The sequence below is a fragment of the Temnothorax americanus genome, unplaced genomic scaffold, assembly GCF_048541705.1.
Source record: "Temnothorax americanus isolate GAGA-0224 unplaced genomic scaffold, ASM4854170v1 Scaffold43, whole genome shotgun sequence".
Classification (NCBI taxonomy): domain Eukaryota; kingdom Metazoa; phylum Arthropoda; class Insecta; order Hymenoptera; family Formicidae; genus Temnothorax; species Temnothorax americanus.
Genome location: NW_027509581.1, coordinates 1,060,618 through 1,080,182, shown reverse-complemented (window position 1 = coordinate 1,080,182; position 19,565 = coordinate 1,060,618). Strand labels below are relative to the sequence as shown.

The following is a 19,565-nucleotide window of genomic DNA, read 5'->3' as shown; positions in this document are numbered from 1 at the left end:
CGGATTGATGTAATACACCGCAACACACGGGCCGATGCAGAAAATTGGCCGTCCGGAATTATTATTGGCGTCGCACGTCAGTTTTTTGCCAGCGCCTTCGGCGGCACGTATATGGCGTTCGGCAATCGGCGATTCAATGGGATGCTTTGCAATATATTACGATTTATGCAATACGCGGTTTCCTGGGTGCACGGTAGGCGTAAATGATTAACGTTCTGTAACGTTGAGAAAAAGTTCTTGCTTTCCTGTATCATGCACTTAATCGGTGACTCACAATTTTAGCTGCGTAACGCTAACCATTTAAATAGTATCATGCTGCCTTTACGCAATCATAATACTATGTGTGTACGTAATATTGTAATAGGGGTATTCAAATAAGTTAACGTTTAACGGTTTGACAGGTTATGTCGGGTTAAAGTCGGGTAAAAAGTTAATTTTTAAACTTTTAACCCAAAAATTAACGTGATAGGTTAATGAGTCACTTATGTATTTTGCATAATCTTAAAGAGTAGCGCGCCCAAAGTTAATTAATTAACTTTTTACTCGACTTTAACCCGACATAACCTGTCGAACCGTTGAACTTTAACTTATTTGAATACCCCTAATATCATGATAATTCTGGTTAATCGTCTAACGATTGTGAGCGCAGCATATGGTATGCTTGAGAAATAATCTACCATCGTATCGTGTGATTTCTCTCTTGACGAGAATTTAACGCAATCTGTCGTCAACTATACTGTTAAATTCACAGGGTTAAATCAAACTCAATTTTGAGTAATTTTTAACTATATTCCATAGGTCGCCACTGCTCCTACTCAATATGTAGTTAATTTAACTAAAACAATGTTAATCTGACTAAATCAATGGAGTTAAAATAATCCTATTTTTTTAAACAAATAAATTTTGACGCACGCATGGTAGTTAAAAATAACAAAATAAATCTAATTCATGATATTGGTTTAAATTTCATCCTCTAACCTTTAACAATATACGCTTGAGTTACATTTTTACTTCTTAATTCGTATACATTATTCACATGTAACTTACGGTAATTTATTACATTTGCGATGTTTATCAAAGACGGTGGATAAAATCGGCTATTTATGAATGAACATTAATAGCACCGTGCATGAATGTGACAAGCCAATGATCGCTACGACTCGCCAACGTCTCATTTTCATGCATAATACGAAAAGGATGCGGTTGAGATAATCGCGGTGAATCAATGAAATATGCATTTCTTCAAAATGCAACTCCAGCGTGGAGACGCGAAGCACGGATTGGGGATCGCATGTCGCGAGATCGCGTGCAATTTATTGCGCGATACATATATAGACTAGGATCGCGATAGCGCGATGAACGTCCCGTTCTTATTAGGCGCGCGGTCAGTTTTCAGCGCTGACCGCGGGGAGTTATGCAATTTACATTACATTTACGGCAAGAGCAGCCGGCGCGCGTTATACGCCGCGGTAACGAAATGCCGGGAGTCGAAGAGTTAGAAAAGACTGATGGTGACACGTTGGCGCGGTTGCATCGTCCCCGCGGGTCTGTGCAACGGACACTTGCTCAATTTGACATCCGTGTCATATACCCCGGCTGTTTGCGTTCGCCTTGTTTGCCGAACACCGCCAGATCGCACGAGCGTCATTATGCAACCGATCGACGGTCGTAATTCTTTCCTTTCGATTAGATGAGCGACGCGAGTCGTAAGTGAGTGAAACGCAACGAAAGTATATAAGCATGCTAACCAACGTGTTTGGCACTGACTCCGAACAGTTGGTGTCGCCGATTTTTTTCTTCCCGGGTAGGCGCAAATTAGAAAACTTGACGCAAAAGGAAAGGGAAGGAAAGGAGGCTTTTCTTATACGACCGGTCCCGCGTTCTTCTTTCGGCGTTCTTCGGCTGTTCGTGCGGTACATACCTATACGACGTAAACTTTGCTCTCTCGGGCTTCGTTCCAAATTGCGAAATACCAAGGACGTCCAGTTAAGGCATATCGAAGTTACATAACAAATAACCCAAGTTAAATTGGGTATTATCTTTCATAAATAATAGCTTCTTGATTGAGTTTGCGTTGAGCTGTTTTGCGTTTTGTTTTCTGTACGACTCTAGGCGAAACGCGTATCCGTATAATTTATATTACGAATTAAGCCCTTCCGCTTGTAAATATATCGACCGTAATTCGCGTAATGGAATGCAATGGTGATGCTAGGTATCATCCGAGAACTGTGCGATAAATCTCGTAGTATCGATTCATTGCCATGGCATTAATGTAGCGTGTGCGGTCGGGTAAACGCAGGGTGCAAACTCGTTGAGCTTGCGCGATTGCCGCTTGCACTCCTGGCAATTATAACCGTTCACGTGTGCAACATACTTCCCGCACGTTCTTTTCGCAAGTGTATACCGCTTACGCGCTCACATAACCGGCTACGTCAGATGCGCATAAACCATATTTCGCGCGTGCGGCTATCTCGACCGCGTAATTAATAATCTGGCGGCGTGGCGTATATGTGCCGGCGATAATAATACCGTTCCCATCGAGCCGAATAGAAAACAGCGCCGGACAAAGTACAACTTTCGATCAGAAAACAGGAAAAACGAGAGAGTTCGAAAGACGGGGGAGATCCGCTCTTACGTGCCTATCTCCGTTCCGGTTAACGAGGCTCCGAAACTTCGGGTGTAATATAACCAAAGTTCGACTGCAATCCGCGGTCGAAATTAGCCAACCCTGCCGAACTCTTGCTTTCACTCGCACGTCAGGGATATCGAGCGACATAACTATAATACTGTCGTGGATTGAACTCTTCGAATGCCCTAATTGCCAGTGCACGAGAACAGTACGTACTCCTCGGTCTTTCGGTTCGGTTCGACGCAGTTTCTAACTTAGGCAGCGGGAGCTTAAACTAATTTCCATTCGTAGATTTAGGAGTGTAATTTGTTTATACAGCTGACTATTTTAATCCGCTCCTATAAGACACAATTCGATTGGGAGAATTTATGATAACTGCATTTACGTCGCTAAAACGTACACAATTGGAAAATTTGTGTTAAATGTAACATAAATCAATGTCCCCCAAACGGTCCACTCAAATGTTTGTGTTAATTTAACACAATATGGATGTGTTAAATGATAACACCGATACTATGTTAATATTTTAACGGAAAAGAAATGCAATTTTGGTCGTAATTTGAAGTTAATTGTGTGTACAATTAACATAACTTTATGTTGAATCATTCCCATTTCTGTTATAGAGTAAAATCAACACTCTTTTTCTGTAAATTATGTTACTTTAACTTATTTTTTTTTACTATTTTAGTAATTTTACATTTTATATTTGTTAAGTTTAATTAACGTAACAGACATATGTTAAATCAACACATGTATATGTTGATTACTTTACACAAAAACTTTAACCAGCAGATTTATTCACAAAAGTATAGAAATTTTTCAACAGTGTAAAATACATATAGTATCAGCAGTATTAATTTCTTATATACGAAAATGCAAAAAAATATATGAAAAATTTACGAAAAGAGGTATTTTCTACTCGCGATATATTATTAAAGATGATAAACCCAGATTCTCGCTACTGAAAATGAAAGAATTGAACGCTATATAGCGTTTTAATATTTACTAATTTACGAACATTTTTTAAAGAGATTATAGGTAAGTATATACATATATTGTCGCCGCATGATCCCGTCGCGCTTTATTTTCTCCGAGAATTATGAGGGAGTTTGTAATTAATTATTTTTTAAGCTCGCCATGGCGGCACGCGTCTAATTACGAGGTATTTTTATCTCGTCTGCGCGTCGTAAATTAATTCGTTACTCAAAATGAAATCTCTTGTCGCATCGCGTTGCACAATAAATGATTGCAAAATTTCTGTCAACCGCCTGACCATATCGCGAATCTTAAACTTAAGGAATCATGCTCCTCTTATGTAAACGCGAGTTTCTCCGTATTTGTTTATTAAAGTAAACGCGCGTAAGCGTAAAATATTATGTGCACAGCTCCGGTCGGAAAATTGCGTTTTAACGCGGAACAATATCGGTCGGGGGTCATTGAAATATAACCCTATTTTATCTCTCACATATTCATTCCGCAAGGCTGGGCGGTTACTTCGTAATAGCTGATAAAATGGAATTTACAACGTTGTATGCAACGGACACAACGTTCTACTTATCGGACAAAATAATACTTTTAGATCACTTCAATCTCGAATATCGCAATATATGAATATTCCACATTTGAAATACCGCGTCCTTTAATTGGGAAAAAAATATTTTCTTTTTTTAATTACGCAAAATTCCGTTTATCTCCTTAGGTAATTTAAAAATATTTTATATGCGCCATACAGTTTAATATCGTCGAATTATTCTTGCAGATAACGCATGTATGTATACATGCAGTTAAGCAAAGTTACATTCGAATTGAAAACAAATATTTCGATTTGTAGGAAACAGATTTTTCTTGGATACCACGTTTCTTCTTTCGATATCGTCGGAATATCAACTTTGGCATTCAGGGATACGAATAAGGGGGAGGAGATACCTGCCTGCGTTTACCGAAAGTACGGCAAGCAAGTTTCATAAGTTCCATCGGAGCACTGCGTCCCGGAATGAAATTTTCCAAGTTACGCCGTTAGATAGCCCAAGTGCTTCGCACACTTTAAATCGCATGAATAATATTTTTCTATTATCGAAAACAGTCTTATGGAACGCCGCAAAAAAACATCGCGTAATACAAAAAAGAAACCGTCGTGTTTAAACAGTACCGTGTGTGAATAATATTTGTGCATATAATCGCAACAGTCAACGCTCGTGAAATGGAATTAACTAACAATTACATATTTCCGCTGATTCGATGCGCGCGCATTTTCCAATAATATTAAATTAATGATATTATCATGCGAAAGGTTATATCACCGAGTTCCCTGGCCCGATGCTTTCGGAGCGATTTACGGTTCGTTTGTAAGAGGATTTTTAGGATTACTCACGAGAGGACGTAAAATTTGGGATCTTGCCAGGCGCAGTAATTGCTGGATGGCACGGGCTTCACTGTAACAACGCGAATTTTCGGGCCGCTCGATCGATAGGTCAAATTGCCCTCGCGTTCGACTCTATCAGCGCTGGCCCTTAGCATCGAGGTCAGGGATGCGCGATCGCATGTACCCGGCAGGCAGAGACCCAAAAACACTTGACGTGTCTGGAAAGAAAATGAAATGATCTCGTTAGAGCGAAGTATTCTCTATCCTTCGACGAAACTTATTATTTCATTAACAAATCTTGCGGGGTAGAGTACCTTTCTTCATGCACATTTCGGTGTCTCTTTATTTACTTATTGCAAAAATGCTACCTCCCAAAAACCACCACCCCAAAAAAGGTGCTAATTTATTGAAAGGTACACTGATAATTTATTACAAAAAAAATTGATAGAGAAATGCGCTTTTTGTAGAGAAATTTATAGAGAAATGCAAGGAAACTTTGCGCGTTTTCTCTGTTTTCTGTGACGCGTACATTGCATACTTCGCTGCTTTTATGCATGAAAAAGAGAGTGACGGGAATTTGAATTTTCTGTAACTGGATTCAAACGGCCGGTAATCTTTACTGGATTAAAAAGGATCCATGTATTTGCGCACAAAAATATAGTGACGGTTAAGGCCCTTGTACAATGCCAGGTAACAGGGAATATATAGGAACATCAGAATTTCTGACGCGTTGAATTTCTATTCTTTATTGCCTGTATCTGACCAATCACTAAAAGTGTCATATAAAATCAAATCACTATGTGACTGGTCAGATACAGGCAATGAAGAATAGAAAAATCCAACGCGTCGGAAATTCTGTTTCTATTCCCTGTTTCTATTGCCTGTTGCCTGGCATTGTGCAAATGCCTTTAAGCTTGCTCAATGTTCGAGATTATAATTTTCGTTTAGTCACGTCGATCTATCGATCGCGCAACAATGGAAATGAGAACGTGGCGACAAAAAAACGCAGTTTATACTTTTTCTATTCGGTTCATGCAATAGGGCACCGCGTGCAGTTCCATTTTTTGCTCTTACTATTAAGAGAGAGAGGAGGGGATTTCCGCTCGATAATGCTGAACTTATTGAATTTAGAAGCTGGTTCTAGATCGAAAAATGCGACGGGTTTTTTCTATTTAACCTTCAGCCTGCCGGCATTTTTTCATTGAAACAGGGTCCTTTTTTTCTCAAAAATTTATTTATATAAATAACGTACACATTGCGCAGAATTTCGAGATTTGTTCAGAGCCACAAAAGTGACTTTCCCGGCAGTCATAAGATTAATAACTTGGTAAGTTGCACGGATCATAACCCGTAAATCACAAAATCACTTTATAGACGGGAAATTCTATTAATTAAGCACGTACCTAATGATATCGTCCAACTTCGTAAGGATAACAAGACAGAAAGCACCAGATTCCCCAGCACTTGAAACGGAGAATTTGAGGAACTTTGGGATTTAAGTCACCGAATAATCTTATTAGCGCAAATGCCGAAACTTACTTTTCCTATTGAAAGTTAAACTGCAGGTTTGCCAGCTGCTACTAGACCTCCGACTTAACAAAACTGTTACCGATCTACGCAATATTTTCTATTACTTTCGATAAAATACAAAATTTTTTAAATTAAAATTTTGTTCAATTTTTATTACGGATAGACATTGGTTTTCACCGTATATCGATGATTTTGTATTTTGGTTTCTAATCTGCAAACAATACATTATTATTCTTTAGATTTCAAATTAATTGTTAATAAACAACAGCTATTTTAACGACGTATAAGTTTGCTATTGAATTGTTTAATCTGACAGTTTGTGTTTTTCTCTACGCTTAATTTGAAAATAGATAAAGTACATTTGAATCGACGAAATATTTAAAGCGGTAGATACATTCGAATTAAAGCATTTTAAGCATCATTTAGGAAATAATTATATCGTTTATGTACATATTAACAAACAATAATTTATAATTCCTAAAAATTAAGCAGTTATTTAACTAATATACTAATAGAAAAGTTTAATGTTACGTACAGATTATTTAATTTTTATTTGTAAATAAATGTTGGAATAATTATTTGACTTAAAGAGAATTTACAATGTTAAATCTAACTTTGAAGAATGAAATTTTTTCTTGTTTTGTAATTGGAAAATAAAAATCTTGTCTTGTTATTACATTTCTCTTATTTCAAACTTTTTGTTGAGTGAAGTGAAATAATAAATCTCAAAGAAAGGAAAGCTACTTGTTGTTAGTTAATACATTTTTCATAGCAGTTGAGTTTTACTTTCTTGATGTATAAAAGATCAAAAGAAAAATTCATGATAATGTACATGATAATCTCATTTCTCTTAAAAGATGTAAAAATTTGGCGCAAAGTAACAAAGTAATGAATTACCATAAGTAAATATAGAGAAGTGCTTTTTCGGTCAGGTTGAATCTTTGTAGCTTGATAATATTTTTAAAAATAATAAATTAATTTGCATAAGTATTTTTTTGATCGATAAGTAACTTTATTCTTTGTAAACGTTAGATTTAACCCCTAAATACACGCGTTATTTTTCATATAGTTATGGGTGGAGTCTGCATCAGGGATCTTCACAAGTTTTTTTGTTTTCTCTAAAAGTAATGTAACATGCAAGTTTTAGGCATACGTAATAATAAAACACATAACTGATATATCGCATATAACTGAGAAAATACGTATGAGACAATTAGCGCTTGGGGTCCAGCCAAACCCTGCCCGTGCAGTTAAAAGTTAGTCGCTATTTTGGCGCGAGGCGTCTGTTGCTTTAGCGCGTAACGTAACGTACGGCGTTTGTTATTTTGGTATGCAGGGCGTATACACGCCTGTAACGCTCTGTACACAAGATCGCCGCGTTATCATCACTTGCACGCACCGAGAGCAGACAAGCAGCAGCGAGATCCGCTTCGTGTGTCGTTGTATTATCAACCCTTACGAACCGGAAATGATTAATCAAATTGTAGTCGATGTCGATTTGTATCTATAAGATTGTCTATAAGATATCTATTGTCTTTCTGGCCAGTTCTCTCTATATCAAATTGACGGAAAATCGAAAAAGCATAGGCTGCATTCCGATATTTACTGTCAGCAACTGTCAGTACTGAAAATCTCTATAGTATACGTGACGTAAAATATAGAAAAATATAGATTTTCAGTACAGCCAGAGTACATGCATTATTGTGTATTCGATGTAGAAAATTTGCAAAAAGATAATAAAAATCTAATAGAAATATTTACAATTGCTCAATTAATATAAAAACAATTATGATGAAGTCGATGACAAAAAATATCAACCGGTATTCGACCAGATAGCGACCATTTATCGACGCATTTACATTAAATTAATTCGACTAATCTATATTCGTATCACGTTTCGAGTTATCCGTCTATCAGCAATGTAATCTATCATTTGAAAGAGAGACAGAGAGAGGGAGAGAGAGGCGTAGCGTACGTCACACATGAACAGTCGCATTGAATAATCCCACAGAGAAAGTCACAATATATATCCATCGTTTGTATTCATTGTCAATTCGAAATACCAGAAACGTGAACCTATAAAGCAGATCGAGTTTACACACGCAATGATTAGTGGCGCCAATCGACTAGCGCCAGTAAAAATGATGCAAGTGTAAACACTTGATACAAACTGGCGCTAGTAATGTGGCGTTAAGATATTTTAACTTTTAGCAGTACTAGTGTCAGGCCTAAGCGTAAAATTGGTTATAATGTTTGCTGTCATTTACTGTGTGTTTAATTGATAAATGTTAAATATTTTCCATATTATACGCCAATAGCATCACTGTGTAAACACTTGTGAGTTTGCTAGTTTAATAGCAACGCGCGGTTTCTAGTGCCATTGAATGCGTCAGTTATTGGTGCCACTAATCATTGCATGTGTAAACGCTATACTTAACGTGAATATTGGATGTGAATTTTATGAGGTATTAAATCTATCGGGTCAATAACATTTGGTTGGCGTGGCCTTTCCATTTGTTTTAATGTGCTACCTGCGTGCCGCTCGCTATTGTTTACGCAAGCTCGCCGCATTATCATTCGTATCTCGAAATTTGAAAGCGGTGATGGTTGCTCCGCGTGTCGTTGGGTTTTTATCCTTCTAGACGCAATTGCAAATGCCTTCGTAAAAAATTATCATTTCTTACACGTTTATAGGTATAACAAACAACGCTTATATTAATCCGCGCGGTTAATAAACTCTTATAATTCGTAATGAGAAATGATTCGCATATCAACACAACGTGACATTTCTTTTTCATAGAAGATATTTTGCACGACTGCGATTCATTTAAGGTACGAATCTAAATTGTGGTACTTTCTCTTAACACAGGATACATATATTAGAAAAGAAAATCGGAAAGTCGTAACATATGGTTTATTAATAATATTTCATGTGTTTCGAAAACGGAGGTGCTTTGCGAAGCGTTGTGCAATCATATTCTAATAATTAATCGGCAGTGTGATAAATGGGTCAACAATACGAGTTAAATAAAAAGATGTTATCTTAATAAATTAGTTTATTTACACGACATAAATATAAAAATTAAGAAAAAATAAAAAGTAAATGTTGCAGCTTTACTTAGTCTTCTTCAGTACGAATACAATTTAATTTAAGTAATAATTATACTAAATATCAAAACGGCGAGTATTATTGTTGATCTTACGTAACATATGTCAAATCATATATGAAAGAAACAAAAAGAGAGTTTGGAAATGTGGGTCTAAGGTCAAAGTGAGGCTAGCCGAAACGTTTACTTCTTATTTTTTCTTAATTTTTATGATTATATCGTGTGAATAAACTAATTTATTAAGATAACATCTTTTTATTCAGCTCGTATTGTTGTTCCATTCACCACACTACTCTTTGCTTTGCACAAAACAAGCCTAACAATCTAATAATAATTAATCGGTTTTGTGAATGATCATTGTGTGAGTGTAACTAACAAATCTGAGAAGAGGAGAAAGTATCGGGCTTAGGCGAACAACTTAGGTGAGATAATTAAATCTTTATAAGCTATTTGTCTTTTAGAAATTATATAATTCATTGTATTTTATTATTATGCGACAAAATAAATAAGATAAGATAAAAAATTCAATACGTGCAACAATTACTTTTTAAAGTTTGTTATTTTGAACGTTATTATAATTTGGCTATATTTGCGTGTTCCAGGTCAACGTAGTTACGACAATTCTGCTGCTGCGCTTCGTATTGGTGAGTCCCAAATTATCTTTTATTTCAATATATGATGTAATAGATTTGTGAAAATTATATTACTCTATGTATAAGAGATATGAATAACTAAAAATTCAAGTTGAAAGTACGAAAGTATCACAGATAAAGACAATACCCCGCAGATCTTGCTTTAAAGTGGATGAACTAGAAGAGATTAATGCTATATAGTACTTATAATCCTGGAATATATGCAATTATATGGAATCTTTTTGTCGATTTAATGCGCTTATGTGCACGCAGAGCTTATAAAATAAAGTTCGTAATGCGCGTCGTTTATTTGCACATTTATTTGCATGTTTTATTAAAGTATTAATTATGAGATATATTAAATATTAATCGCCTAAGAGATAAAATTCGGAAGGATAAATAAAAAGATAATAAGAAGTAACTCATAAGTAGAGTAAGCGTGATAAAAAGTAATAATGATGAAATGATTAAGAAAGAAGTTTCTCAATAAATATATTATTGTTGTTTACACACTTTTTGTCAAACACTATGTTTAGATAGAAGTTTGAAAAGATAATTTTCGCAAAGAACACCGCATGAAGAATTATATATTAATAGGGGAACACTGCGTGCCTATCGCTCTTGTTTCCGTATACGATGTTGAAATTGCAGTTACATATTCTGTCAGTGAGCAGTGGAAGCTGTTGAACAACGCTGTTTTAGACGATTTTTTGTTTTATTTCAGTCAGAACTGTGTTATAAAAAGTAGCGTGGCAGTTCATAGTTGTAACCGAGGATTTCGAAATTTCGCAAGAGGTGTCTTCCGTTATTGATTATACAGCAAAAAAGATATGTACTAAGAACGAATTTCTGTCATCATGTGATATTGTGTCTAATTTTATTCCTAAATTAGAGATATTTGTTGCTAACCATTATTGTAATTCTTTAATCGGTTGTTTCTTCCTTGTGATATTCCTAATTCCGCCCTTTGAAAATTCATGTTCATTATATACCGCCAATTTTTCCCAACTGGTCTACCTCTAGAATACCTCTGACGGAGCCTCAGTCGTCTGTTTAATGAGTAACAAGATCTTTTTCCGAGAGTAAATCGGTCATGCGAGATGTTGACCGCATTACTCCACCCTGTAGTTCGTGAAACCCCATGGGCTTTCTTAATCGTTAAAAGAGGATATCTTTACCAACCTCATGTACCCTATTTTGAGTTGTTTCTATTTCCAGCATATATTGTGTGTCTCATAATTGTATTTTTAATAAACTTTATGGTGTTTATCTTGGTGTTTATTTTTCGTAGATCACGAAGATTGGAAAACAGTTTATATGTTGAAATTTATGTGTAATAAAATTAAATGAGTACCTATTTATAAAATATAGGGTATAACATTGTCTCTCAATATTTAAGTACGTTCTTTTTATTATCTTTTCTTTTCAAATACTTCGTAATTAAAAGTTAAAGTCAGCATTTAGTCTTCCTGTATTTTTCCCCGATCAAATAGTACGTAACCGATGTGCAAAAGGAAGATCAATTTGTACAGATTTTTCAATATGCAGCACATATACATATAAATTGGAGCATTAGAAAATTTAGAAAAACAAGACCGTTACAGATCGTTTCGATACGTGGATTAAAGCATAATTAAAGAAGGATATATAGTGAAAGTATTCCACAGTTATATACATATCTCTGTTGATTTCATTGAAAAACCGCGCTACCGAATATTATTTATATTTAATCTTGAATGTATCAATTTAATCCTTCATAGCTTATCCTTGTTTATCGACAATTCGATTTTATATATCATTTGAAAGAAAATGATAAATGAAATGCAGATTTAACAAACATTTCGTGACAGACTGATATTTTAAAATGGAATTTTTTATGATATAAATTGTAAATTATAAATTATAAATTATAAATTTATAGAACAATAATTTAAAAATGTTAGTATTGTGATATCTTGCATCTCTGTTATCGTGATTAAACGTGGATTATTTATGATAAACAATAGTTATTTAACAACATACAGATATTAATAGATAAATAATTCGAGGGATATACCATAGAAACATACAATGTTTCATAACGATTTCGTCAGCTTGAGCGAGGTATCGATGCGTGCTTAATTAATTCCTGTGCAGCGTAGTTTATGCACAATCGTGGAATACAAGTGCGAAATGATGAAACCGTGTCGAATAGGAAATACACTAATCCACAAAATGTGTTGCATATTGTAATATTACCCGCTTCGTTGCAATCCATTATGAATAATGTAATAATCTGCGACAGCAGTTACTACGTTTACGCGAGCGTTACTTCTGTAGTAACTTACAATAGTTCACTCGTTTACGCGGAGTAAATTATTGTAAGTTACTAAAAAATTCCGTTTACGCGAAAAAAGATCCCGTTTACTCGAAAGAATTATCGTAAGTTTACTACAAAAGTAACGCTCGCGTAAACGTAGTAATAGATAAGATCATAACAAGCTATATAATTAATAAAAATAATTAAAAGATTATATATTACTCTTACTATTAGATATTAAGATATTACTTAATAAAAATAACTAAAAATCAAATTTACAAAAATATTTGTAAATTAATGTAGGTATCTTTAATTGTGCATGCATGAGAAAAATAATGTTGTATTAATATCATTAGTCTAATTGGAAATAATCTTGTTAATTCATTACGTCGTGCCTTTGTTTTAATAAAACAAGTATTTATTTCATTAATACTGCTATTGAATTAACATGATTATTTCCAGTTAAAATGCTGCTAATATAACATTATTTTATTCATGTAATTGATTTCATCAAGTATAAAAAAAAACATACATATTTATTATTATAGATATACATTGAAAAATGTACATAAAAAGATATACTTTTCAAATTTATTTTAGCTAATTATATATATATAAATAAAATATTGAATAAATAAAATTCATTATTAGTTAATGACTAATTACTTAATTTTTGTGCAAAATCTAAGTTATAACATGGCAATACTGTAAGTCAATGACTTACCGAAAAGTCGACCTCCGTCGGGAGATTTAGGTAAAATCTTGCGACATGAAATCTTAGGGAAAAAGGTGGTTGCTCCTCGACGCTCATTATAGTTTTTCTGTCGGTGATATTGAGCTCCCTGCAGAGGGTGATCGAGCCCAGCCAGAAGCCATTACCAAAGTGAAATTGCGAGGAGTAACGGCCACTTGCGTCCGACACTGAAAAGAAAAGCCGGACGAAACGATGAAAAATATAATTTGTCGGTCATCGGGGCGGAACGAGCGAGATAACCATGCCGCTTTCGTATATGACTTTTATCGCGTGTCTTTTACGAAGGAGGGGGGGAGAGAGAGAGAGACGAGAAAGAGGAGCACTTCTGACATCGTAGAAATGCATGACGACGTGCGACAAATTCGCACAGAAATATCGCACGGGTGATACGCGCGCGACTTTTTCTTTTTCGGGGGAAAAAAAATTATTCTCGAGATCTCTCCGGTAGCTACCCGGATGCTGCGCCTCGGTTGCTTCATAACTTTTTTCTCCCCCCCCCCCGCCGTCTTTCTCTTCGAACGTCTCTGTCACCGTCTGCGCCGGGAGCGCAATAAAATTTTGTTTATCTCGAGTTCCCCGAGGGGCTTGATTACATGGTTGTCGGTGGAAGGTTCATTGTCAGTTACGTAAAGCGACTCGTGTTGACCACGAGAGTAGAAAGTACAGTCGGGCTGCATGTGCATTTGTGCAATGCACATATGTTCGCGCGTCAAACCGATCGCCACCGTGCCGTGCACCGGTAAGAACATGTAACGCGCCGCTCCGTTATCGCGAAAGTGATCAATTTTGTGCGATAATCTGGAAGTATCGGTATTACGCAAATGAACTCCGTGGAAATTTTAAGAGGCCGTAACATATATAAACGGAACGTATAGAAATAAAACATACCGCATACTTTCAACCGCGCGCAGACGATAATAATTTCTCCGGCTCGTTCACGCGTTCTAAGACGATATGTGAGACTTCTCTGCAGCGAAAGTTTAAGTTAAGTCAAATTGTCGGACGTCGTAATTTCAATTTCTATATTCATGATATATTGCGTAGACAGAAGGAGCCCATAAAATCACTGCAGAATTGTTTTTGGGGCCGTAAAGTTATTGCCGCATTTCGGCGGTGGAATTCTCGACAATGGTGTAACCCGGAGTCCGGCTGATTGATGGGTAATCTGGCTTTAAGAATAATGACTCGTTTGTGGCGCGTTGTGACAGCCGCGAGATCAAAACACCGAAAGAGATTGCCTAATGCAAGAGTCCTTTTTCCGCATAGCATTTGGAAATAATCTCCGCAACAATGGAGACACGAAATTGCCGATGCAACTTTTTATTGCCTCGCCGCGCGGTAACTTGATAATTGCCCAAGTTTCGTTTAGTCTCGTCGTATATTTCGCGATCGCGTTGCTTAACGCAGTTATTTCCGTCGGCGCGTAAAACTGTCTGACTCTGACTCCTCCCCCCCCCCCCCGATTTAAATGTATAATATATATTCTACGTCCTTTTCGCGGTCGACAGACACGCGCATGGCGTGCGCGGCTGCAAAGTTGCATTCGATCGTTCTAAAAACTAAATTACGTTTTAAAAATTTCTCTATGTATATATACATAAATGGCATCGTTTTCCTACCGAGGGTATAAGCGAGTCACTAATAGAGTCAAGGATAAAAAAATTGCTTCCGACAATTAGCGTCGCTTTCTAAGTGTATAATTACGGACGCGCGCCTCGGCTCGTTTAAGAGCCGCTATCATGTACATACGCGCGGATCGCGGCGCGGCGCGCCGGAAGATGCTCCCGCCATTTGGGTGTCGCGCGGCTGCGGTGATTGCTGTTTCGCAAGTTTCGCGAAATAGGACGGCGCGGCCAATTGGCCATCGACGCATCCGTCGACGTTATTGCCGCGGATATCGATAATGCGGACGTAACTCGTAGACCGGAAATCATTGTAAATCCGCGCGGCGCGAATGTGACTTTGCAGCCCGCGCTGCATCGCGCTGTAGCTGCATGCTTTCATCAGGCCCGGCTGTTTCAGCTTCCCAAGCCTTTCTCACTTTCTAAATCGCGGACGGACGGCCCCCGATAATGATACCGTAGACCGCGGCGACGTTATTAGTTAATTGTGATTGATTATGATTATGTTCGCTTATGTAAAATAATATCGTACTTCTCATTCTTTTACTTTAATTTAATTATGCAGTGTGCTGTTATACGTATAGAAACGCGTAATAATATTTTACAATACAGATATCGAACCGCGGGTTTTTATAACCGAGGAAAAATTTGCCTGAATATGTCGAGAGCGTTTACTCGGTCGAGATTATATATCGGAATATTGGAGACTCTAACCAGTATACGTAATAAATATTTTTACAGTGTACATTTTTATATATAGTTTATTCTATACTTAAATTATAAGAGCGTAACACACACACACACACACACATATTTATCTTAATTTATCAGAAGCGTGAAGAAACTTGTTTATAGCTCTATTCTGTAAACAAAATATCTAATCCTGTAAATAAATTATTGGAAAATATGTAATGTAGTATTAAAGTAAAAAGAGTAGACAAATAATGCGTGATGTGTACTGGTAGAGAAAACAAAATAACATTTTTGATTAGTACGAAAAATTCTTTTGAACAAATTTTGTCTCGTGGAAACAATTGCACTTTTTATCTCCCTTTCTCTCTCGCTCTCATTACATTTCAAACTCAAGTAGTTCCGTTCTGAATTTATGTTAATACTTCAGCGCGATTCGTTTTTGCACGACTTCACTGTTGATTCTCTTCTGAATCTGTTGCCGAGTGTCATCTTCAAAATAGTAGCGGCCAAATTTCATTTCCGTAATGCAGTATTCGCAGGAAGCATGTAGAAGCAAAGACTCGAGGGTTGTTACGAGGGTGTCAGAAAGTTTATTAAATCAAAACTGCAAACTAGGTCAAAGCTCTTCGATCATGTCGATATTGTAAGAGTTTCATAAAATGATGAAACCTTTGGTGATTTGTCGATAATCATAACAATTGCGCATCTAAACTAGTCCTATCCTTCTAATCCTATTAATCTAAGAATATGTTTTCTTTATGTATGTATAGCAGTTGACTTTTGTTACCAAAAGTCAAAATTTGTCACCCAATGGATTCTTTTACTTTCAATTATATTATATTATTTATATTTCGTAATCATGCTTTCTATTCTCTCTCTCTCTTTCTCTCTCTCTCTCTTTTTCTCTCTCTCTTTTCTCCAGTCACTTTTAAAATAACAAGTCAGCGTTTTTATCAAAATTTTTATCCGAAATAAAAATTAAAAAAATAACTTAAATTATTTTTTAAATAGATAACTGTTAAGATTTATAAACTATATATATGTTGTTGTATTCTCTAATTACAAAAATCAATCAATGTAAAAACATTCTATTTTCGAGGAGTCTTATTAAAGGGGTTTTGACTACATTTTAATTAACCAGTTACTTACTTTTCGCCGCCCAGAGTTTTCCATCCCTCAGTGCACTGAGAAATCTTTCCATGTCCCGTCGACATTTGTCCTGAAGTTTTCCGGGCACTCTGGCCCACCTGAGAGGGTCGTAAAGATCGGCGAGCCACTGTATACTATTAGCCGTTCTTTCAAGTTTCTCCTTCATAAAATCGACGTCGAGATCCTCGTGCTCCTCTTCGTTTCCGTCGAACATCTTTAAGTAATTTTTCCAGTCCAACTCCGGATTATTCTTGCTGAAGGCAATCAAAGACGACTGCTTTCCGGATTCATTCCTCTCGGTTGTGTATTCTGTTACGTTAAAGTCGTTTGTCGCTTTAGTCTCATTCGAGGCGACCTTCTGCGGTTTGCTCAGCTTGAGGATGTTCGATTCTTTTTCCGCGATCACTTCGTATGCGACGCATACGATTACGAGAAGGTAACTCAACGGCCGTGCCATGCTGCCTTTATTTATTTTTAAAGATCCACCTCGCAGAAATTTACTCGCGCTTTGGGAAATGATGGACTAGATTCTTTTTTTCTTTCGTCTAACGAGGGAGATCGAGTTCATCGATTTCCGTCATTAAGATCTCCAGATCCCGTCATCTTAGCTTCCGATGAAATTTCTCTTAGGAAGTCGTTGTAATGCCGTTGTAATGAGTTGTGTTTATTCGGCTGGATTCTCGAGCATGCCTGAAGAGATACGTGAATGCGGGAAATGCCGATTCGGTGTTCAGAATTCGGGGAATTACGCTTAATCGTGCATAAAGCGCCGATTTTGGCGAACAAGCACGTGCGAATTCGCTACTGACTGGCAATGATTTACATCCACTAATCTCGGCGCCACATTGATTATGTCGTAATCAATCAGTATAATGATTAGTAGGGACGGTCGTTGCTTCAGTTGCGTGGAATACTCATCAATTGTTTAATTAATAGTAATAATAATTATAATAATGAACTTTTTATAAAAAGATACCATTATTAAAATTTTTATAATATTTTAATAAAGTAATAATTATACTCTGTGTATAAAACTTTTTCACTTTCGATAAATTCCGATGTTAAAATATATTTGTCAATCTTGAATTTTTTTTTAAGTTTCACTGATTAAGTTTTTGAAAAAAAAAATTAACGCGAATCGTACGAGAAGAGTCTGACCCGATTTCAGCACTTCGCGATCCGCGCACAGCTTTTTTTTCACTTTTTTTAGCGAACACACGGAGAAAAATTACAGGAAATTCCTCCTGCGAGTAATGAGGAAGGTGCCCGCACATATGACAGACTAAGGATCACGCACTGAATGAAGCGAGTAAAGTTTGCGGCAACGTTCACCCGCGGTTGGTGGGTTCCCCTTTCTCTTACGACGATGCACTTTACCGCCGTAAACGCATTTCCTTCTCCAGGTCGCGAAGAAATGTCGTGGCTTAGCCGGTTTTTCCACTGTTCGGCGGAAGACGTGTCGGATCGAATCGTGTTAATGTTATTAAGTTGTTAACAAAATGTTTGGATATTACTATTGTCCCGTAATTAATATTTATTATTAATTATTATTAATAATCATGTTAATATTATTAACATATAATAACAAAATATTTGAGTATCAACTATTGTCCCGCTATTAATATTTGTTATCTTATATTTTATTATAAAAACACTTTGATACAAATTGTTCTTTGAATTTCTAATGAAATTTTTAACGAAAGCAACATTTTACAGTTGTAATATCATTGTAATTTTACGGAAAAGTGCACCCATATCGTCGGACATGCTCTACTTCGATTACACAGATATAGGTAACATAATTTTCTTTTTCACATATTAAATCCTCAGTTGACACTTTTATGTCGTCCCATGCACGTACGCTTATCCTTAAAACAAAACGTGTTAAAGGTTTGATGACACCTGCGGTAAAAAATTCAATATTTTTATTTTAAAGTATAATGTTCAAGCTTTAATTTGAGTCATTATCAAAGTCTCTAGCACATTGGGTTTATACCAGTCATGAATTTTTTAGTAATGTCAAGAACAGGTTTTTTCAAAAATAAAGGACAAAGGAGAGAGATATACATTGCAACAATGTGACAAACTGCTATGAAACATTACACATGCCACCGCAGAAAGTGCTTATATGAATACTATACTATCAAATTTTTCTCGCAAAAATTTTAGTTGTTCTGTGCAGCACGCGTATGACATATAACAATTATTTCTGCAGACACTATATAGATATATGAGGATGAAAAATGAGGAACGCTATTTGTTTCACATCAAAAATGCATAAAATAAAGATTAATTTTTTATAAAAATGTAATGTTTGTAAGCGAGGATTTGACTTATACTGCAAAAACAAAATATTTAAAAAATGCATATTTTAAATAATTAGTTTAAAATGCTCGGCTAAAAAAATATTAAGTGGATATTTTAAAATGCACAAAAAATGTACACAAATGTTTAATTTAAAAATATATGTGGCAGTAGAGTAATCAGTAAGAATAATTGCACACACATTTTATCTTCTAAGACAAATCTTATAGTATTTCTCTAATAAAGTTTAGATAAAGTTATTGATAACATAAATTTTATTCTAACTAATAATCTATAAAACGTGTATTAAAAGTCAGTTTATTTTATTTTTACACACTGCAACATTATTTGTAAAATAGATTACGTATCCGTAGACTGCGTAGTAGCATGTATTTTCTTGTACATACAGCATAAAATCTGAAACTAAACATTACATAAACATTACGAAATCAACTACGTTTAGAAATATTACTCATATATTTAT

General features: G+C 35.8%; 1 protein-coding gene across 1 annotated transcript in view; it reads right to left on the bottom strand.

The window, feature by feature from the left end:
• LOC143903136 (nose resistant to fluoxetine protein 6) overlaps window positions 1-18,086 on the bottom strand; it is a 28,979-nt gene extending 10,893 nt beyond the window's left edge. The window contains exons 1-3 of the mRNA XM_077416563.1: window positions 16,778-18,086; window positions 13,284-13,480; window positions 5,001-5,209 (exon numbers count right to left, since the gene is read on the bottom strand). Coding sequence (XP_077272689.1) covers window positions 5,001-5,209; window positions 13,284-13,480; window positions 16,778-17,234 — 863 coding nt within the window. The 5' untranslated portion in view covers window positions 17,235-18,086. The remainder of the gene's footprint in view (window positions 1-5,000; window positions 5,210-13,283; window positions 13,481-16,777) is intronic.
• Between the last annotated feature and the right edge of the window lie 1,479 nt (window positions 18,087-19,565).